General features: G+C 46.5%; 6 protein-coding genes across 6 annotated transcripts; 1 reads left to right on the top strand and 5 right to left on the bottom strand.

Annotated features, from left to right (window-relative positions):
- Positions 1-1,924: 1,924 nt before the first annotated feature.
- Positions 1,925-3,153, bottom strand: AO090038000054 (uncharacterized protein; the record flags this gene model as incomplete). The annotated part of the gene is made up of 6 exons (XM_001824987.1): positions 1,925-2,003; positions 2,062-2,203; positions 2,269-2,580; positions 2,643-2,796; positions 2,858-3,063; positions 3,117-3,153. The coding sequence occupies 6 exons, from the start codon at positions 3,151-3,153 to the stop codon at positions 1,925-1,927; spliced, it is 930 nt and encodes a 309-aa protein (XP_001825039.1).
- A 494-nt stretch (positions 3,154-3,647) lies between these two features.
- Positions 3,648-5,592, top strand: AO090038000053 (uncharacterized protein; the record flags this gene model as incomplete). Its single annotated transcript, XM_001824986.1, has 7 exons — positions 3,648-3,677; positions 3,745-4,043; positions 4,138-4,739; positions 4,805-5,044; positions 5,130-5,287; positions 5,344-5,464; positions 5,513-5,592. 7 exons carry the CDS (start codon positions 3,648-3,650, stop codon positions 5,590-5,592), a joined length of 1,530 nt encoding a protein of 509 aa, XP_001825038.1.
- Positions 5,593-6,861: 1,269 nt separating this feature from the next.
- AO090038000052 (uncharacterized protein) lies at positions 6,862-10,932 on the bottom strand (the record flags this gene model as incomplete). Its single annotated transcript, XM_023238460.1, has 4 exons — positions 6,862-7,660; positions 7,720-8,534; positions 8,590-8,740; positions 10,748-10,932. The coding sequence occupies 4 exons, from the start codon at positions 10,930-10,932 to the stop codon at positions 6,862-6,864; spliced, it is 1,950 nt and encodes a 649-aa protein (XP_023092979.1).
- Positions 10,933-12,558: 1,626 nt separating this feature from the next.
- AO090038000051 (uncharacterized protein) lies at positions 12,559-13,873 on the bottom strand (the record flags this gene model as incomplete). Its single annotated transcript, XM_023238461.1, has 3 exons — positions 12,559-12,871; positions 12,929-13,515; positions 13,577-13,873. The coding sequence occupies 3 exons, from the start codon at positions 13,871-13,873 to the stop codon at positions 12,559-12,561; spliced, it is 1,197 nt and encodes a 398-aa protein (XP_023092978.1).
- A 961-nt stretch (positions 13,874-14,834) lies between these two features.
- AO090038000050 (FMN-dependent alpha-hydroxy acid dehydrogenase) lies at positions 14,835-17,848 on the bottom strand (the record flags this gene model as incomplete). The annotated part of the gene is made up of 6 exons (XM_023238462.1): positions 14,835-14,975; positions 15,013-15,463; positions 15,515-16,052; positions 16,103-16,254; positions 16,307-16,501; positions 17,784-17,848. The coding sequence occupies 6 exons, from the start codon at positions 17,846-17,848 to the stop codon at positions 14,835-14,837; spliced, it is 1,542 nt and encodes a 513-aa protein (XP_023092977.1).
- Positions 17,849-18,323: 475 nt separating this feature from the next.
- On the bottom strand, positions 18,324-18,774 carry AO090038000049 (fungal specific transcription factor domain-containing protein; the record flags this gene model as incomplete). Its single annotated transcript, XM_023238463.1, has 2 exons — positions 18,324-18,336; positions 18,473-18,774. 2 exons carry the CDS (start codon positions 18,772-18,774, stop codon positions 18,324-18,326), a joined length of 315 nt encoding a protein of 104 aa, XP_023092976.1.
- Positions 18,775-22,168: the final 3,394 nt, after the last annotated feature.

A 22,168-nucleotide genomic window follows, 5' to 3' on the forward strand; every position in this document is an offset into this window, starting at 1 on the left:
GGCTATGAGCAACAAGGTCACTATGCACGCTAGATCCATCGTTCTCTGAGTGAATTGATATCTGGTCCTCTGTAGTGTCACCAGCGGATGACTTTGGCGTACTATGAGTATCCTCTGTTTCAAAAGAGGACAGGCTCAGGGCACGTTGTAGTTGTCCAGAATACGTAGGCTTTCGAACTGCTCCCATGTTAGCGTCTAGTACCAGGGAAGAGATCGCGTGGCTCTTGTTTCATGTCGTTCAGATGATGGCCATTATATAGATTTTTAAATGGAGCTACGGTGTTTTGCTTTTTGGTTTTAATTCACAACTCTTGCCTATTAAGCTATAGCCAAAAATCCCATTAGCTTCTATACTTTCTATTTCCGGCACAATATATTAAAGTCAGTTTGAGACCGTCTGGGGCTTTCTCAGGTTAATATGAATAGTCCCACAAACTTAATATGTACGTTGTCCTATCGGATAATAACCAGATTATATCCCCGAGGTACAGAGCCATATATGTATAAGTCGAATAGCACCAACTTAAAAATATCCAACTTACTGTTAAGATATTTAATTATTAATGTAATATATAATTAATTCGCAGTCCTATAGTTCAATCTCAAAGTATATTTAATATTACATTCTCCACCTCCATAGCAAAGGTGTTTAGAGTTCATCCACGGGTTCTTTTCAGCAACGACAAGAATTACTTGTGTTATTAATGTTGAAACGGGTTCTGTCAATCAATTTAGTTAATATAAAATAAATAGCCAGAAGATATTACCTAATTATACGGCGCTCCGTTGCCAAATAGAGCAGATATTAGATTACATTAAATAAGAGGATTAAATCTTAACTAAGCCTATCTACCTGTCCTCTTTTATTGCCATAAACAAGCCGGCCTCCAACTATCGGGATTATCACCATATACTCGCGCAGTACAACACTATAGTCCAAATAGAAGGAAAATAATCTTCTTCCCTGGTTAGAGAAGAACAGTGAACTGCCATGAATCACTCGCCCGGATGCCTATTTGGACCAAGTTGGGGTGAAACGGTCTGTTGAATCCAAACGAGGAAAGAAATACCATATCCTACGAAAACATCTCCTTGGTCGTGTCAGACCGTCGCGGCGGGCGACGACCTCTAAGGCCCGGGGAGAATCCCGACCCTTGAGAGCCACCGCCAACACACGATGTAATCTTTCGAGCAGTGATTCTATCAGTTGCGGACATGTTAGACGATGGCTCCATGACGTTCCTGAGGTTGCGCCAGATGGCTTTTCTTTCAGCTCATAAATCATATTCACCGAGTCGCGATGGGCAAGAGAATCGATCATTTTCCAAGCTCTGGGGCTATGTGCACTGGGTCTGTGAGCAAAAGACGGCTTATTTATTGCGATCAACAATTCTAATTAGTTATTGACTCTTCTGGCACACTCTGGGTGCTGGAAAAAGCTAAGGCAGAGTCTTGAATACTATTCAGCATAGGTTTTCATCATAAAGCCTACGTGGTAATGTATCTAATCTTACCCAACCAGAATACAGCCCAGTGAGATAATATGTTTCTTGGAGATAACACGAGGTACTCCCGTCTCATGCCGATAGTGAGGGGATCTTTTGTAATAACCCAAGGTCCAACAATCCAAAGCATGGCATAGTGCCAGCAGCATTCGCTAGAAAATGCTTGGGGCTCTGCCATCCTTTTAGATATGGAAGGATATCAAGAAGTGTCACGATAAGCGCAAGTAGGGGGCAGTGAGTCTAGGAAGGGTCAAGAAGGGGGACCACAACACGCGGTGATGGAGTTACGATAAAACACGCGATACGTATTACCATGTAGTTCTCAGTAGGGATGAAAGAATAAAGACCAATCTCCGTTCCTCAGCTGACTAGTATCAAGGTCAATAAGCATCCCAATTTCCTTGAAGAGGACATGTTCCTCATGCCGCTGCTCTCATCGACGGACTGAAGTTCTTAGCGACTGCCTGGGCAACGTACTCGCCAACGGTAATGGCGGGACTAAAGTTTCAAGGTCAGATAAAGGAATCCATAGGTGAACTTCATCTTAGGGACATACTATTTCTTCAGCGGTCCCTGCAGTACGAAGTCGCGTCTTGCTTGGTTGAAATAAGCAATTGAGTATCGAGACGGCGACATACCGTACTCTTTAGCCCGCACTCGGTGAAAGTTGGATTTCAAACGGTCATCTGACCAAGCCACTTGAAATGGGTATCGGTGTTAGCCATGGAAACTCAGATTGTACTTTATTCTTTCCTCCACTTACTGAGCATATCTCCAATATTGACGACAATAGGACCTGTTTCAGCTGGAAGAGGGGTGAAGACATCGCCACTTGCAAAACTGGAATGACTCTCTCGGCCAGGGCAGATTTCGAGTCCGTCTTCTCCATCGCGCTGAAATAAAAGAGTAAGGCATCCGACATCAGTGTGACTTCCTGCCCTCCATGTTCCGATAGAATTTTCGGATGCTGGATAATGGATTAGTCGAAGTTGAGTAAGGCAGTCCGGTTGAGAAGGATCGTTGGCTATCTTAAAATAGTCTTCTTTAAATCCAAGTCCACGAGCGAAGCATGTTACTAGACCATGTCAATGTCAACGAACATATCCTACGAAGGGTGATAATCGTAGATGTACATACAGACTTGGTCCGAAATGCCAGCACATTTGTTCATGAACTCACGGGTTGTATTTTGAAACCCCGGCACATCATCATCACTTGGCCAATCGGAATTGTGTCGGAGCCAAAGTGACTCCTTCTGGTCGTATGTACCGGTGCTGGGACGCAACTGAGCCTATACCAGGGGAGTAAATATCAACTAGCTCGCTGCCTAACAGAATGGTGGGTAAGCTTACCATATATTCCCATCCATTGTTGGTTTTTGGATCGTGGGGAGTCTTGCCCTTCGTCTCAGCCGGGAGATCGAAGAATGTCTTGGAAATAGAGAATTGAGCCTCGATTTCTTCCTTCAAAATGCCATGATCAACTAGAGTGAAGAAGCCAGCATACTCGGCTGCTTCCATCAGCTCTGCTGTGATTTGGTCCTTGCGTTGCTCAAAGTCTAGTATATATGTGAGTTTGGTTTTGCCGCATGGCGCATGATCGAAATCTCACCTTTGAGAGATATGACAGGAACCAGTCTTTCAGCCATGATTGTGATGATTCTTCCTAGTTTTGTTACTCTTCAACTTCTTGTTGTAGACGTGAGAGAATCTTTCACCGCAATATCCTTATATCTTGCTGTGACTGGTGCCATCGGCAATGTACCATAACTGCGCATCGCGGGTCAATACCCGAAGCAAGATTATGGAATGTGGCATGCGGGAATAGAGGAATAGACTGTTTCACTAGACGTGGAGAACTAGAAACTCTATTCTTCCATCCGCGCAAATCCGAAAAAGTTCAAATAGATTAAGCGCCTGAATATCATTGGTAAACTTGTGGTGCTGGTCCCGATGCCGACCTTATCATGAAGTGTTTATCAAGTATCTGTGATAGTTTCGGTTACGTACCTGACCATCCTCGATGACGGCGCATAGGTATTATCAAAACCTTTCTACTTATATGAGGAATATGCACGTTTTCTGGTAAGGGGGGAGCTATTGGTTGAAAGATCTTTCTGCTTTGACGGGAACAGCCGTAAGAATGGCCGATCCTGAGATGAAATCTGCCAAGGTTAGTGACTCAGTCCCCGAAACTACTGTAATCAGAGAAAGACTTATCCCGTGGCTTGCCACTTTAGACGGAGCCTTCAAATTTCGAGGATAATGTCGAACAACTCGCAGGAGACTATAGCAATATAGCAAGCAGAGACAAAGCCCTGAATCTGTTGGCTAATCGCCATATTGTCTTTGATCCCAATTCTCCGCAGGCAAAGCGAGTGCGACAGAAGATTGACATGCATATCATGCCAATGATATTTGTCATCTACTGTCTCCAACTCATGGACAAAAATAGCTTGTCATACGCTGCAATAATGGGCATTAAACAAGACACGAATCTCACACCCTCACAGTACTCCTGGCTAGGTTCGCTCGTGTAGTAAGCACTTCATTCCATTTTCCAGGTTCAGTAATATTCGAGAGCAAGAACCCGATGGCTAGGGTGAATTACTGATTTGCCTTGACAATCGCAGTTTCGGCTACTTAGTAGGTGATATTCCTGTGACTTTCCTTATGCAACGGCTACCCATATCCAAGTACTTCAGCATCATGTGCATGATATGGGGAATTATTGTTGCCTTACATGCGGTATGCCATGACTTTGCCAGTTTGGCTACGGTCCGATTTTTTTTGGGTGCTATCGAGGTCTCAACGGTTCCCGTGGCTATCCTCATTACCGGCACCTTTTACACAAAGGAAGAGCAAGTCACAAGAGTGGCGATTTGGTACACGACATCCGGATGGGCAGCTGTTTTCGGAGGCTTCCTTGCATGGGCAATGTATCGTGCAGACAGCTTTCGATGGCAAGGGCTTTTTGTCCTTTATGGAGCTATGACGTTTCTGACTGGAGTTGTCTTATTTCTGTTCCTTGCAGCTTCGCCGACCGAAGCCAAATGGTTGACCGAGGAAGAAAAAGTGATTGCACTTGAACGAGTGCGAGGCAATAAAACTGGAACCGAGATCTGGAAATTCAACGCCTCACAGCTTCGGGAAGCTTTACATGATGTCCGCTTGTACCTGACTTTCCTGGTGCTTATTTCGATTGGGATGCCTAACGGTGGACTCACTGCTTTCGGTGTGCCAGTCCATGATCATGAGTTACCATTACCAAGCACGCTGAGTTAACGCCCATATTTGCAGGTCCTACTATCATCAATAACTTTGGCTACGATGTGCCTACAACCCAGCTCCTGAACGTGGGCTCTGGTGCGGCTCAAGTAGTTGGCGTTGTCCTCGCTCTGTTCGTTGCGAAATGGACCAACCGCACCATCGCCGGTGTGTTCCCACTTGTACTCGCATGTGTTGGGGCTGCCATGATGCTTGGAATCTCGAGCTCGAACAATAATGCTCGTTACGGTGGTTATGTGCTCGCCTATCAATGTTCGTTACTATGCGCTTCCTGGTTGTTGCTGCCTGCTTATTTAGGCAGTTTGCCGGACTCGGATGTGCAACTAACAATATACAGTCCCGATCTGCGTTTTGTCCATAAATACCTTTATGACCGCAGGTATCTCTGGGACTACGAAGAAATTTGCCTTTGGGTGTGCCTACCAACTTGGCTATGCGATTGGCAATATTATCGGCCCCCAAACATACAGGGCATCCGATGCGCCTGATTACTACGTGAGCAAGCACAGCAGCAAGTTTCTCAAGTCAGTAATTTAACCCGATTTTAATAGACTGCAAAATACACCATGCTCGCGTTCTTTGTTGTTGCCGCCATTTTGATCGGTATTTACGGCGTGCTCCATCATCGATGGAATCAAAGAAATGAAAAGCATGGGCCGGCTCCTATGCCCGGTATGTACCCGTCGCTTCCAACTTCACACTTACATTCTAACTGGTCAGAACATTCGAGCGCTATTGAAAACGAAGAATTTGCCGACCTCACTGACTTCCAGATGAGGAACTTCAAATATCCGTTATAGTCTAGTTGGAAACCTAAACCAGATCGGATTTATAGTCTGTGCACGTAGAGTCGATAGCTATCTTTCTCTTTCTTACTACGAATGAAAGTCATGCATGATAACCTTTGGCTGTCTATCTCTGCTGCTCCGGATCGAGATAGCGGCAGACTAGAACAAATGCTTACCCGATATAGAATGTGCCAGATACCAAGTGGGTGTGATTGGGATCCCCCTGCAATGCTGAACCCGACATTTGACCATCCCATCGAGACCTCAAGTCCCTCAGCGGCCAGAGAGCCTCTCTAACCCCCAGAAAACGATACCTCACGTCGTTCCCTTGTCAGGCTTGCCATATTACCTCATTGTGAATTCAATCCTCGGTTATTAAGTGAAATGCCAGGAGCATCTATCCACTACTTCGGACCAATCTGGCGTGTATAGAAGACCGCTGTAATTTACTCTTTATCTTCATTCCCGCCGCATTAGCCTCTCGGCAATGCACTTTGTCGCTTTACCCGTAGTACAGGGATTTCCGCGCCGGGTGCATAACCGACGGACGGCAGCCCTGGCACCAGAAGGTCCTACAGCGTAGAAACATAGCGTAATTGTGTAGATGGTGGATCTTTCGGAAGATATTTCCCTACATCATTTCATCTGTGATAACCCACAGAGCACCAAGTCGGAGATGGTCATCTGGCACATGAACCTACCAACTTAAAACAGGCTACCGTGACAGTCTAACTGGAAGAGGCACTTCGGTTTTTCCTAATGCAGTAGCGTTGTACTGGAGATGAGAGGACGAGCACTCAGTAAATCAGAGACCCTTATGCCAAACACTATCGAGGGAATGGAAAATGAGATACTGTGTAAAAGCTCAATTTCCTTGAGTGCTTTCTTCCACAGAAGTTTTCAAAAGGGCGTGGACAATACTCAAGGTGCGCGAATGAATATGTTGTTTATGCATATTGCCTTGATATGTGAGCCTTTGCGATGCAGAAGCATTGTAATCAATGACATATGACTTGATGAATAAAGCATTGACTGTAGTTCTATGTTGTCGGTGCAGGACGCATTATATGCGTAATTTGGAGATTTTGGGTATCAACGGCAGTTCGAAGTATATTCTGAAATCGAGGACGTGATCTGAAAGTTCATGTTTCTATCGCTTGTCTAGCCAAGTGCTGACAAAGGTAAGGCAAACGAAAGCCGAAGAAAAGCAAGGGAAGAACAGAATTTGTCGTAAAGACGATCGAAGAAACAACAAACAACATTACCATATATCTCCCGCAATTATGATCTCTTTGGTGTCGCCTTCATCTGAGCCGCAAGCCACTCCTGATTAATCCCCCGGTAATCATGAATAGTATACCCTTCGAACATCTCTTTCTTAAAGGTAGGCTTCCTCCAACGCTTGAGCCCAAGGTCATGGAGCAGCATATCTGCGTAAGGAATAGCATCGTAGACAAATTCAGGATACCACGCAGAAAATCCACAGGGATAACGCTGCTTTCCGTAACGACTCAAGAGAGCAGTCTGATGATATACTTCCGTCTTGTCAAGGGAAATTTTCCCATTTAGATAAGCGTACGTCCACAGCGCCTGACACTCTGCGATAATAATATTGCTTGTGCTGTGGACCATCTTCATGTATGCAATAGAATTATCACCCTTCGCCGCGAGAGACGGAGGTGCAATGCCGCGATACAGTCGATAGGGGCTGACATCCTGCTTGTACGGAATGGCGGGTGGAGGGTTGCAGAGGTATGGGAAGCGGCCTAGGATTTCTTTATCTGCTTCGTCGTCTAATCGCCGCCAGAGACTTCTGTCCTCTGCGCTGGTATTGCTGCATGGAATGCCGAGACTGCTTTCCAGGCCTTCGGGCTGGTATTTGATCGATTGGGCGAGTTTCCATCCGGTGATCGCAATTAACGCGTCTGTGTGAAGACTGGTACCATCTGCAAAGGTGACAACTCCGGGCCCAGATAGGTGTTCGATGTCTTTCCGTATGATCTTGACTTGGCCGGAGCGAAGGTAGTCGTGAATATCAGATGGATAATTAAGTATTCCAACTCGTGCAGACCAAAATAAACTTTCCTCACGTTAGCAACGCAACAAGTATATTTTGAACGGAAAAAGGCCCATCCTAACCTTTCGAGGGGTTCAAGGTGTTGCAAGCATTCCTCCTTCCTATATCCGTTCTGATCAATGATATCCATCCGGATTCCTTCCCAGAATTTGTGTACAAAGTATCGTCCAAGGCGAGTTTGATGCAGGACCTTCCTGATCCAGCTGAATCCGTCAAAATCACCAAAAATGCAAGGGCTAAACCATGTAAAGAACCTCATGGTTGCAAGTAACTCCAGCTTCGTTTTGGCTCCCGCGAACTTGGCCCATGGGGATGACATCCAGACTCCACCACCCCCAGACTCGCGAATAACCCAATCCACTCTCTTGTGATTCGATGCCATCATATGCACGACGTCATACCCTGTCTTGGAAGCTCCCACAACAGTAACAGTCTCGACGTTAGGATCATGGGCAATGCGCGCTCCCTCCTCGCGTAACTGCGAGTGGTTAAGTACCGGCCTTTCAAATTCATCAATGCCGCGAATATTGACGGGGTTAGGCGTTGATGCCAGCCCGCTGCAAACGATAATTTTGTCGCATGTATACACGACAGTCGAAGATGAGTCGGTGGTTTCTGTATTCAGGCGCCAGCCCTGACCCAGCTTTTCAATATCTAAAACCTGGGTGTTGAAGTCGATCCGACGGAGGATATCAAAGTGGGTCGCGAAGTCATTCAGATAGGAGTGCAGTACGGAGCCCGGGATATGTCCGTCTTCTTTGATGCCGTATTTCTCACCCATGGGAAAGTCGGTGAATTCATATGTTCCACCGAGGTTATTTGTCTTGAGGCCTTCATAGCAGTTTTCTTCGGACCAGACCCCGCCGATGGTTGGTCGCTAAATCCTTTGAGTTATCGTGCGGGCCGGAGAAGATAGATAATCAGGGGCTCACCTTTTCAAGGAGTATGAGGTTTGTCAGGGGTGACAACTCAAGATAGGTTTTCGCTGCTGCAAGACCTCCGATTCCTGCCCCAATCACAATTACCTCAGCAGAGCGGTGTTCAGGTTGCATTTTGATACTGGAAGTGAGAAAGGATGGACGTCTAGAAATTCCAAAAGATGTGAATCTATTGGTGTCTATTGGAATATGCACTTCTGGTAGTTTATTTATTGTCCTCATCCATAGTGGTCACCAATTTGTCCTATCTGAGGTCCCGGATACACTCCGGCACAGCGTGGGTTCGGTAGCGTTCTCGGATATGTACCATGTCTTCGCGGGGCGAGAAAGGTTAGAGCTGAGATAAGGCAGTATCATATCGACCACAGCTCGGGGTTAGGAGTAATGTGTTATCTGGCGCGGGGCGACTATTTAGCTTCGATGTAAGTGATAATCATGTTCACCACCATAATAGGCAGTCGCCCCAACGGCACAAATATGCAGCAAGTGATGTCTTGGATGCGGCTGCTATAATGTTTTTCGCGGTATCTCCCAACGACAGACAAGATGTTCGATTTTCTGGCGTACGGAGGAGGCCTCTACCTGAATGCAAATGAAGCCTCAAATGATGTTCCAAGATAGAATATGTGGTTCATGGGCTCATGATACACCCGATGCGGGATTAAACTCCACTCGAGTTGCGCTTCTGGCCTTCTGGATTAATGAGATGCTTCCATAGCAGCAATGATGTATCATTCTGGACAAGATCATGAGACGGTCTCCGCAAGGTTAACCGCCCGGCGAACATAGCCTGTTGGTATATGCCCAGCGTGGATCCCATTCGACTGTTCTTAAAGTCAAGAAGCTTATACGGCACATAATATTTGAGGTTGGCCACCTCACTAGACCGATATAGTCTGCGAATAATCCTACTGGCTTCGTCATCTAAAAGTTTATTCCATCTATCGAGAAGGACCATGGTCTTGATCATCTAAATTGTTGAAAGAAGGAGAGGTTGCAGAGAGTCTCCTCTTTCCCCTATCCTTGCACTCTTGTCTGTGTCTGTCCCGGCCACATCGCTCCACCTCTGGCACTAGGATGGCAATCACAACAGCGCCTGCTGTTTTCTTTGATCAAGCTTAGCCAGACAAGATTGCATGAACTCCAGTAGCTTCTCACCCTGTGCAGTATCTGTTGTTCCAATGGATAAGACGTTGCTTTGGGTTTTGTTAGAAGTATTCCGTGAAAGTATCGGCATCATTAAGACTTTGACATACGTGATATGATTATGCTTTTCCTGCACCTGTAAGATTGGTAGTGTACCAGTCGGAACGCTTCGTTCCCGATAGGCGTTGAAAAAGGCGATAGTTGCGTTAGCCGTTTCTGGTCTAAATTCCAAGTATGGTTAGTTTATTGTCCTGTGTAGGCTCTTTTCCGCATCCCCGTGTGATGGACTTACACTTCCCATTCGACACTTCCGATATATACCGGTAAGCGCGTGGAATCTCTATCCGAAATGTCAGAATAAGTGAGGGGGCTTTAGTAATAAAAAGTCAGGCAGGAAACCTTACAGCAACGGGGAGTCATCTGGGAGTGCTTTGAATAGTCCCAGTGCGGATAGAGGCTGTGTAATGCGTTAGACCTTGCTTTCACGAGAGTGTATATAACTCACCCCCCAAACCTTTTCATCATCCGTCCCATAGTAACTGCGGAAGACTTTATTTCGGATAGGTTTCCTCATATCACACCAGAAAGGTACACTCAGGTAGATGATTCCCGCCACCGGTGGAAAAATCGGGAGCTTCGGTATTCGTTTTGGATCGCCTGCTTATTATTAACCAGAGGTCCTAGGCCTCGTGGCAAGGCAAATTATTTACCTGCGGCGTATAGATTCATAGCTAGATGGGCACCACCAGAGGAGTGCCCAAGAAGTATAACCTTCTCCGGTGATCCTTGCCCATATTTTGGTGCTGCAATATTGTAGTAGACCCACTCCCGAGCCATCTGCATGTCTTCGGCTCCTCCAGGGTAGGTCACATTGGGGACAAGTCGATGGTTTGCCAGTACAGTGACATATCCATGCTTAGCGAAGAACCATCCGACATTTCCCCAGATCTTATCGGAGTCGATCAGTCATATACTCTCGGTAGGGTTTATCACAAAAAGAACACACCTTTTCACTCCATTCTTTACCTCCAGAAAAGAATCCACCTCCGTGGACGAATAGAATGACTGGTTTCTTCTCCCTCTTATCGTTGAGAGGGAAGTATATGTCGAGTCGGTTACGTTCAGCCGGCCCATACACTTCGTCCTTAACTCTAGCAATGCCCTCATAGGAGCTTTCATGGAGCGGCTCATACACGCCTCTCCAGTACTATTTCGCGTCAGCGTCGAGAGAATCTTATATAGCTATGAGAATTTACCTCATCATCCCCGACGTCGAACTTGATGGTGTCCTTTGCAATCTTTGCGAAAATGTCTTCCATGATGCTTGTTTCTGAACTTCTGTACGGGAAGTGCATACCCCATGTGTGGGTTGGAGGGGTTAAATCCCATTAAATGAGCCAAGGAGCTATTGACCCATAGCCGTGAACCGCAGTCCCTTTTCCGGACCCACAACTACACCTCCAGAGCTGAGAAGGAGATAGCTTAGGCTCTGATTGGTGTTTCTCATGTTCCTATGTAAAGCTGGGTCGACCCATATCACCCATAATCGTCGCCGACATGCACTGACAGGATTATCGTTCAAATGCTCGGGTCACCGTCAACCATCTTCACCAGAAGCAGCTACCTCGCCACTCAAACCTCCACGAGAGACATTGGATTAAAATCAGCTCCGCTGTCCAACTCCCACCGTGATAAGCACGTTTCACAGTGCCTATCTAGATGTGCAGATTACAAACCCACTGATATAGCAAATCTCGGTTGTTTATCACACCACCCAGCCAGATTGGTGATAATAGACTAGCGATTCGAGAAGATTATATCCGAGTCGTTTGTCGTTGTAGATCTCAGCGAGCTCGATAGGCAGGAAAGGATCCATGCTAGGAACATATCCGAATAAAATGCACCCAGTTGCGGAATCGTCGGGATGTGAACCGCAACCGACTGCAGCGATGCAATTCCTCTTATATATATATATATATATATTGACGCTAATACGATTCTAATAGAGAAAAGTAATGTGCTATCTATCGGGACTCTGTACAGACGGAAAGACTATTGAAGTTCACAAGGTCCTGCTTTGAAAAGGTATATAAGAGAAAACAGCATACGCATTCTGTTGATTCATAACAAGATGGTTTAGAGAGAAAGCAAGCTCGAACGAAATCTTCTCAAGGATGCTCCGAACTGTGAATAAGTCTATGTTAGCAACACCCACGGGCTAAGTGATAAATGAATCGAAGTGTTTGAAGCTATTATGTTCATAGAACCAATATCAGTAGATCTGCTCGCGTATTACAATGGATTTCGAAAACGGTTTATCCCCCAGAGACAGAGGCTTTCTTTCCCAGCGCCCCACCAGATCACGCTAGGTTAACGTTGGCTAGATGAAGCCCTTTTCGTAAGGTATAACACCGTATCATTGGCAGACAATTAGCTTTGCGACAGACCTCTGTTATGGCCGAAAGCAAAGTTGAACCCTGACAGAACCTACGAAGCTGTCAAGTCTCCGGAAAATTATCTTCACAGGCCGATACAAGTCACCTTTTATTTCGTGACCAGCACATTCTACTGAGAGACTTACAAGAGCCTTGGGTCGCAATATACAATCACTGAGAGACCACCAGCCGAGAGGTGGCCCTCAGATTACATATTATGGTGCCATATCAGTTTGCGGATGAGCGTTGTTGTGAGGGCCTAAGAATGGAACTCCTACCCTTAACTTCAAGAGTCTTAGGGATCGACTACATCGGATAGGACAAATTCATCGGAAGTATCAAATATCACCTCTATTCAACAGCATAAAATGAAAAAGAGTTATCAAACTGACCTCTCCCGCACAGCATAACAAAACATCTCATTAGAAGCCACACTGCTCTCATCGACCATCTTATCTGCTGTTTGGGCCCCTGCGCCCGGTACACGATATTCAAGTGTACGACCTGCCTGTGAATCAGGACGATTAGGGAGGTCATAAGGGATCGGTAGATATTCTGGCATCAAACCGAGCTGGAAGAGAACTGTCAGTTGATCCCATGTAATATGCTCATGGTACAGCCTGTCTCCGCGAATATTGACCACAGCCATGAAAGGAATTCGAAGCTCCTTTCCGGTAGGGGGGATTCCGGGAATACTGTTGGACGCTTGTTAACAGAGGGGCCAGTTTCACAAAGTTACAAAGAGCTCTTACAGCCAGTCAACCGGCTTGTCATGAGTCAAGCAAAAGACAAACTCGTCCACAACCCGATCAATGCCAATAGTACGACTGACGAGCTCCAGTTTAGTATCTTCTGGATTACTGAAGATGAAATGATTGGCGTAGAAGGAGGTCAGCTTCTCTCTCCCAATACCGCCAGTCATTGTTGGGATGTGATTCACATATGGTTCCTGAACCATAGTGCTCATGGTATTTTCGACTGATCGTTCGTCGAACTCATACTTGGTATGTTCGTCCCATATCTCTTCGAGGTCAAACCACGGTCCGTCCAGCTCTTTCTTCAAGAACGACAGACAACGAGTATGGGCCACTGCGGCCGAGGAGGCGTTGAAGTCCTTGTGCGAAGGAATGATGAAGGAGGCCGATACAACTTCTGGATACCGGTAGATAACTCCACTCTCGGATTTTTCCTTCGTCCCTTGCTCGGGCAAGTGGTAAAGAAACGGTTTATTCGGGGTTCTGGTGAGTCTTCCATATGACACAATAGCTTTAATTTCATCGTATTTGTCGATTTCGTCGACTATGTCCGCGACAAACGATGGCGAATAGACTGAGATACCCTTGTTAGTATGTGACAAGTTATGTTTCTATAGCTATTGTAATGGTCTTCGGACTTATGACACCGTATCCTGTCTCCTTGTCACAATTATCGTGCCCGCTAAGAGCATCAATAGCCCTGTGAAGATCCTCCTTGACTGCGGGATGGTCCGAGGAAACCGTCACTTGGACGACAGTATAGCTTTCCTCTGCCCACTTCTGCAGTGGCTCGGGATCTAGCGTGCTTCGTTCGTTCCGTTGGCTGGTGGGCGTATCATCCCGGATAATTATGATGCCCGGTCCGTGCCCTTGGCGCGAGAGAGGTGCGTGGATGGTCACATTATCGGTCAACTTGACTGGCTTGGCGTTGGGGAGCAGCATTTTGAGTTGATGGATAGTGGTGGTGGTCTCGCAGTATATGATCGTGGAAACTCGAATGCTAACCGGCAAAGGAAAGGAATTTATGAACGAGCTAGCTTTCCCATTTCCGATGGACATTGTAATTATAGAGTGTACGGGCCGATCACACTCTGGCCTAGCATATCCAGGGTGTTCCCGAACTCTTGCTAGTGAAACTAGAAGAATAGCCACAATGATTTCAGATAAGAAACATTCACACCCGAAGATAGCATCTAATAGCCGAAGCTGTATTTCAGTTGCGCGTTTGAACATCTTATTACGGCAGCGATAAGCAGAACACAGATCAGGAGCCTCCTACCGAGAGCTCCATAGGGGCCTGCGGACCTGTAGCCACATACGCGCTTAAGTAACGCTACAGTTTACGACCGATTTACCACTCTCTTACTACTCTCTCAGAAGATTTGAATCAAAAATCATCAAATGGACCGGTCAACGGCGAGGAACTCTACCGTCAATAGCTTCAACTTGGCCGTTTTGAGCAAAAGCGAGATAGCGAAGATAGAGAGAGGGGGCCAAGCACAGGAGGGCCAGCTTTGAGAGAGGATCGACATGGTGAGATTTGTCCATTCGTGCATTAATATCAAACCAGCCTAGAGTGCCTAATTAGAATGTGTACCGGCCTGAGAGAGCAGGGACTAGGAGAGGCCCGGTAACAGAGGGAAAAGTGGACAGATAAGACCTCTTATAGGCCGACGGATAGATAGCGCAGCGCTTGGCCAAACAAGGCATCAGATGTATCGGAAGATCAATAAATCGGTATTACCTAGTAATCTAGGCCTAAAGCTAAAGCGGTCCAATTGACAGATAATTAGGTCTGATTCTTTCTAACTAAGTGCCTACTAGCCGTATTCGTGATAGCTGTATTCCACGGCTGACAAAATGAATAGAAATCTCGATAAGTACAGAACAGAAAAATACCGCTTCAAAAGCGACACTCAAACCGCTTAGTCCTGTAATTAAAACAAGGCTTTAATCTCACTACCAAATGTCTATAGCACTGATCTCGCAAAGCCAAGTGGGATGGAGGAGATATCAACCTGTATGCCTTCAAGTCAGCGTGAAACTACCACGGGATCAAGTTTGATAATTGGAATACGGACATAGGAAGGATTCAGTTGATTGAGCGAAGTTATGCCCAGTAAGGCCATTGTTGTCTCAACCTCATTTTTTAAGATGCGTATTGCCTTGCTGACGCCTGCTCCGCCAAAGGCTGCGGAATAGAGAAACGGCCTGCCCAGCCCGACGCCCTTGGCACCGAGCGCAAGGGCTTTAACAATATCGGAACCGCGGGTGATACCGCCATCGACAATAACCTCGCACTTGTCAAAGACTTCTGGGCAGTGTTGGCGTATAGAGACTAGTGTCTCCACCGCCGAAGGAGCGGAATCTAGCTGGCGGCCTCCGTGATTTGAAAGCCACGGATGAGCGCCATATTCCATGCACAATACCGCATCTTCCCAGCACTGGATTCCCTTGATAGCAATAGGCAGATCAGTCATACCTCGAAGCCATTTCATAGCAGAAACCCAGTCAAAACCGGGGTGCACCGCGCTATTTATTGTTCAGTGTCGTTCAAAACAAGAAGGGCAAGATGGTTCTCACGGTCGCCCCACTGAAGGCTCTCTAGCAAAGTTGTCGTCTTCCTCGTCATCATCATTGACTCTGATACCGTCTTGTTCACGCTGAGCTAAGGTCACTCGTAAGTCACGCTCTCGCTTCCCGGCACGAACAGCATCCACAGTCAGCGCAAACCCCTTATATCCCAAATTGATCGCCTGTTTGACTTCTTGAGTCGTAGTATCAAGGTCCGACCTTGCATAAATTTGCCAGAATGTGGTCTGGTCAGGTGCACGTGCATCGCTCATATCTTTCTGAGACATGTGACTGTTGTTGCATACCCAGTGCAAGATGTGATGTCGACCAGCAGCCATAGTCAGACACAAATCAGCCTGAGGATGAGCAAGCTTGGCACCTCCAGCTGGGCAAATGAAAAAAGGCGCAGCGAACTTGGTTCCTAGAATACACCGCGATATGTCAATTCCGTCGATTGGTCGGAGTACACGCGGACGGAAACGGATCGTTTTCCACGAATCTCGGTTCCATTTGGCCGCATGTTCGTCTTCGGAGCCCGATTTAAGAACTTGAATGTGTTTAGAAGATTCCAAGCATGTCTTGATTGCCAGCACTCACAAGCAAAAGCAGCAGGAGGAAGATTTTGCGATGCCGCGTATTCAAAATCTAGAATGCTAATGACGGAGGAGAGCCGCACTCTCGTCTCTGACACGGCCGCAAGTTCGGGCTTCTTTTCCTCAAGGGCCGTCGAGACTGGGCCTAGGATTTGTCTAAATCTGGATTCAGCGTTGCATTGAATGAATAGTTGAGGGTTGGCTGTACGCTTGATCAAGGTGTCGGGTAAGAATATCGGCTTCATGAATCGACTGAAATGCTTTAGTTGCGTCATTTCCAGCATATTGAAGTAGAATGCTTGCTCCTCCTGGATGTTCGTCCAGGAAGTCTGTAATATCATAGACAGTTTGGTCAATGATTATCCAGCAGCTTCTCCTGGTACAATGTTGTTCAACTTGCAATCTGAGACAAACGATCAATAATCGGAAGTTGGACGAATCAAAATTTCAAAGGGCGAGCATTTATACCTTGTCAGCATGGTGGTAGTTGACTTGGAGTTTACTGAAATTGAATGAATGGAACTGCCAGGGCTATCTAAGAGACCGGTAGCTTAATAGCAGTCTTATCACATAACCAGCGCTACAGTCCACGCATTGGCTACGGTAAATAAGTTTGCATCCGAAAACACTTCGCCGGCTGGCGCACCTCGGAATTATCCGTCTGAACTATGCATCGTATCAGTGCGGGTACAGCTATCGGTAAAGGTTGATAGGAGCACCGGCTAATACCCAACGGAACCCCAGACGGAAATGTTGGCCGGAAGCCGCCCGCTTTCAGAACTAGTCCTCTGTCGGAAGTGGCCATGCACAGGATAGACACCAGCCCAGCAGTCGATGGCTTTTTGATAAAGAACAATTTGGCTTACAAATACTTCCCATCATGGCTGAACGAGTGGTCGGATTCCCATCCGGTTATTTCATATTGGCGGACGATGTGGCCAAGTCGGACTGTCTCACTCAGCTCCACCCTAAAGTACAGGTGGATAATCAGTGCGTTGAAGATGATTATGAGAGGTGAATGGAAAAGTGGACAATTCAGTGGTTGATTACGTTAACTATCTGACTTCTAGATAGACAGGTCTTCATGCGCGTGAATTCTTCACTCTATTTGTATCAGACTCACTCAATTGTGTAGAACAGATGATCAAAAGGTTCAAGCTCCGGTTGAAAGCTGTCCAAAAGTCCAAGCCTACCTCCTAGCCAGTCGCTATTTCCTTCACAAAAACCTGCATTTGAAAATGGAGATGGTGGTAGACCTACAAAATCAAAGATGGTTTGCGGCCGAGAAGTGGAAGCTTGCCGTGCATCCTCTGACCCCTGAGGCATGGTGCTGAGCCTTTCTCGGCTACTGTTGTTTTCATCCGGTGATGCCTCCCAAATCAGTATCCGGTCCATGTAATGCTGTACTGTGTAATTTCTTTCTTCAGTCACTCGTTGCCTGTATTTCTTAACGGCATCGGCAAGGTTCATGAGTATGTTGTGATACAGCTGAGCCTGTTTGCTAGATAATGCAATATCTCCCAGAATGATCTGCGCACTTTGGAAGCCATTCTCGATGTCGCTGCGGGGCTCCCCGCCGAAAACTGAGAACCCGAGAACCAAGCCCGCGCCGAAAGTCCATGCCCTGTCCAAGAATTGTCAGTAAGTGTGTTTCTGGATTGTTCAAAGCGCATGGATGAACTTACTCAAGGAGACTAAGATTGCGGAACGTAAAACTGCAATTCTTGGCTTTGACACACATATCGACCATGTCTGTGGCCGAACTGACACAGACCTGCGCCAATCTGGATACTTTGCTGTTCTTGATGCTTGCATCCGAGCCTTCGTCGGGGTCGCTGATAAGGTTATCTGGCGCTTTGCCACGTAGTCTCGAGACCAAGTATGCCACGAGGAACGGACGAGTAATCAGCATTACGGCGAAGTAGTGCACACACGATATGTGTAAGCTTCCAAGGAGCGCTTGACGATCCGCAGGTTGAAGCGTGGCATTCAAATCACATTTAACGGGAATGCGACGTATATGCTCAGGCAATTCACGACTCCACTGCCGAAGTTGTCTGAGCAACTCCTCGGCAGTGGGTACATGCAGAATATCGTTATTCTTTCCTAATGTATCGACGATATGGTCAAGGATATTGCATGCTTTGACCATTGCAGTAAACAGAGCGCGCGAATTTCGCCCGCCTACAGTATCAAACTGTGTAGACTTAGCCAAAACGGAGCAACTAGCGGGTAAACCTTTCGGTCGTCCAAAGATAAAGCTGCTCAAAGTATCAAGATTTTGAACACTATTCCAAACCCGGATCCTTTCGGACGTATTTCAGCAGCTGGCAAACCACAGAGCATGAAGCATAATCCCAAATGCGAGCCTTACCTGGCGCAAACTTCCTCTTCTGAGAGCTTATCGTCATTTCCGGTGCCATTGAGGTTCAAAATGACGGCAGCCTTAGCTGCAATACCCAAAAACATCGAGGCAGCATTTCTGTTGCAGGCACCAAGTGTATAGAATGCAAGGAGGGTAAATACCCGCACCGTATCTAGAGTTTGGGACATCAACATGCCTTTAAATGCTGCAGCGCGAGCGCGCAAAAAGTAAGAAGTGGTAATATTCGAGTCATTGCCAATTCCTCGTATCTGAGCTCCAATGGCGAACACGAGGTCAAATATAGCCTTCATGTCACCAGAGACAGCAGAAGGCTGATGGAGAAGGTTCTGACAAGAAATTGGACCCTCCGATAAGAGTTGGTCAATCTCATACGCCGTAAAAAGGTCCAGAATACCGCTAGTCTAAAAAAGTAAGCGCCGTTTGTACTAAGCTCACTGGTAAGGGTGTATCCCTTACAGCTTCAAAATAAGAATCAAGAAGAGAACATTTCTCATCGAAGGAGAGGATTTGGGTAATTCCCTCCACGGCAGTTTCTGGTATGTCTACAGTGACATGGTGACCTTCTTCCTCTGTAAAAGGTACTGATCCTATGTACCCTTTAATGGTACGTTTCAGGAAATAAAGGAATGACAGCGAAGATGTCTGTCCGATATACACTGGAAGGCTATAATCAGCATGTCGGAAACGGTGATATGATATGTAAGAAGATGCCACACCTTTTCCACCAGTGTCCGATGTGTGTGGCTCGGAATCTTGATCCATTGCTGTATGATCGACTGATTTCGCGTGGGGGATAAGGACGGGAGTAGCTCGCTCTACTGGACTTGTAGTCTCCGTGGGGATACCGGGCGCATTTGGAGATGCATGAGAGTTCGGAAGGTCACCAGCAAACAATGAGGGAGCCTTTGCCACGAACGCTATATCCCGCGACTTGCCATGGCCTTTGCGTCGCCGGTCAACACCGGAGTATATGCATGAACTGCCCTGATCCCGTCGCAGACATGAGCCGCAAGGATCTCCAGCGCCACACCTTATTTTAGAAGCCTTGCAGACCAAGCATGCGCGCCAAGAACGTTGGCGATTTTCCGGCCGTACCTTTGGACGTGGCATCGGTGATCTGGTGAAGCTGATGCTGCCTCTTGGATTGGAGCGGGAATGGAAGGAAGAATGGTTGGTTCAAGAGAAGGGCCCCACCTGGTGGATTTATTTAAATGCTCGAACTTATCACGTTTGATAAGCGGGGAAATGGCCCGGGAGCAACCCGGATACGGAGGATCATAGCGGCCACCCCGCAACAACGGATTCTCATCGATTTCTGCCACCAGAATTCCCGTAATATTTCTGTACTTATACCCAAGAACCCAGTATAAGTACTACGAAATCTATGTATTATATACATTTCTAATCCTTCTCAGAGAATTATCTTAAGAGGAAATTAGTCCTATAAGACCCGAGCAAGTGCTAAACAAGAAAGATAATATTATAGGAAACCTCTCCTCTTTCTATATGTATCCTAGGCCAAACTCGGCTTTAAACAGGTAAAGGGGCTAATAGTGTTGCTAGAAGATATAACCCGCTTCTAATAAGAAAAGACCATATTGGCCCGTTGTCTTCATTGCCTGCTGGAGTAGGTCACAGCCGAGACACGACCACAGTGGATTCAACCTTCGAAACGAGAAGAAGCCAGCGGTGCGCCCGAGTGCTCTGAGATGACACTAATGTTCCGCGCACATGATAACACGGCGAGTGGAATTGCTTAGTTTGTGAAGTGACAGTTGACTTGTCGGACCCATTTCCAGTGGAGCGAATGGCAGCTATTGTAAGCAAGCGCGGGCACAGGCAATCTATTATAACCAGAATCTATGGCAGATACCCGTTGGGCAGTGCTTTGAGGCAGTGATTAAGGATAGTGTAAACACAGTTTCTATAATATTTGGGAATAATTTAATTATAAGGAGATACTAGAAGCTATCCGCTAGTTAATGGATAAAAAGCTGTAGATATATATCTAATGTAGATCTATGTCTGTGGTCTTAGAAATATAGCCTTGAATTAACAGCTCGAGATCACAGGGTCTAGAGCCAACGCCGTTCTACCACAGCTTTCTAACAATAAATCTATAGCTCTAGACCAAAAACTCTTCAAGATATAATTCTACGGATTTAATTCACTACGGATCTCAGGCACTGGTGATAAGTCGCCTTTAGCCCGGAGACACACTGGCCGGAGAACCACCCCCTCCTAAAGCTATGGATCCAGATACTCCATTTAATTACCGAGCCAATGAATATTCCTGTCTGGACACGGTTCCACGGTTAGTGTAAAAAGACAATTGGATTTCAAGTATGCTCTACTGTAGACCTTCCAAGACCACACTTTCAAAGTCGCTTCTATTCAACCTTCCGACTTTGCTAGTTCGCTCATGAAGTGGTCCATTTCCGAAGCTTTGCGCTTCTCCTTCTCTTTCAAGTTCCCAAGCACTGGGTCGTATGGTGTGGTTCTCATCCACGCAGACCATTTTTTTATCACCGCAAATGCATCTGCAGCAGAGATCTGGAACCATTCTCGATGCTCACTCAAACACCCTGTACAATCAACCTGGACTTGATAATCAACCAATTCCGCATGACATAATTCCTCAACGCGCCAGGCATTCGGAACTGATTTCACAGATTCAGGGGGGGTAGGGAATAGCACCGTCATTTCCCTGTTGCAGTCGAATATCAACGATCAGAGGCGCTCAATAACGGATCCAGTCGTATATCCTATTTTAATATACCCCGGGTTACTCTTTGCTTGAAAAGCATAGATATATCCGGGTTTCCGATGCCGGGTACTCAGACTTCGGCAGATTCTTTCGTGAATATAGTCGTTCAGGGTTTTTGGGCTGCGTCTATTCCTGCTTGGAAGGATCAGAAAGGGGGTAGTGTCAAACCCCTCCAGCAAAACCAAGGCTGAATCTTCCGGTATTCTCAAGCTTGATATTTGTTGACCCGTCAAATTAAACCCGTCGCAGTGCTCGGTAGATTCTGAACCTAACGACTTGCGTTCAGGTTCATAGGGTACCGCAGACTGAGTCGGCAGTCCCACGCCGAAGTCTGCTGTTGTGCAAATTCTCAGGATTTTGGACTTCCAATAATCCCCTTTTTGAAGATGCATGGTAAGCTCGTGGTCGGAGCAGTACATATTTCTTTGCAGCATTCCGAGATGATAGTCAATATCTGAGACTCTATGGTACGTACTGAGCCTCACTATTTCGTCAGTTATTCTCTGAAAATTTTGAACCTTTCGGCCTCCGATCTTGTTCGGACATGAACTTGACTCTGCCTTTGCACCGCATAGAGTGGAAGCAGAACCAAGTAATTCCATGACCTGCACCTCGACATAACGCACGTCACTATTCTGCGCCGGAAAAGCAGCCATCCATTTTGTCTTTCGGGCATCTTCTGGATCTTTGCGTCGGTGGGTATGACAATTCGCGAGCGCGCTCAGCTTTTCCATCTTCGAGATCAGTTCTGGAGATTCCTGGCAGAGGAAAATCATGGACTTAATCAAAGACTCAATTTGGTCCCGATTCTTTCTGGGTATCGAATTAGCGCATGCTGTTTCTGCCCTTGTGCAGCGCCCACACTTCCAATTCCGAAGACCAAGGCGAGTTCTTAAAGTACACATTTTCACCAGGGG

Source organism: Aspergillus oryzae, chromosome 6 (genome assembly GCF_000184455.2).
Source record: "Aspergillus oryzae RIB40 DNA, chromosome 6".
NCBI classification, from domain to species: domain Eukaryota; kingdom Fungi; phylum Ascomycota; class Eurotiomycetes; order Eurotiales; family Aspergillaceae; genus Aspergillus; species Aspergillus oryzae.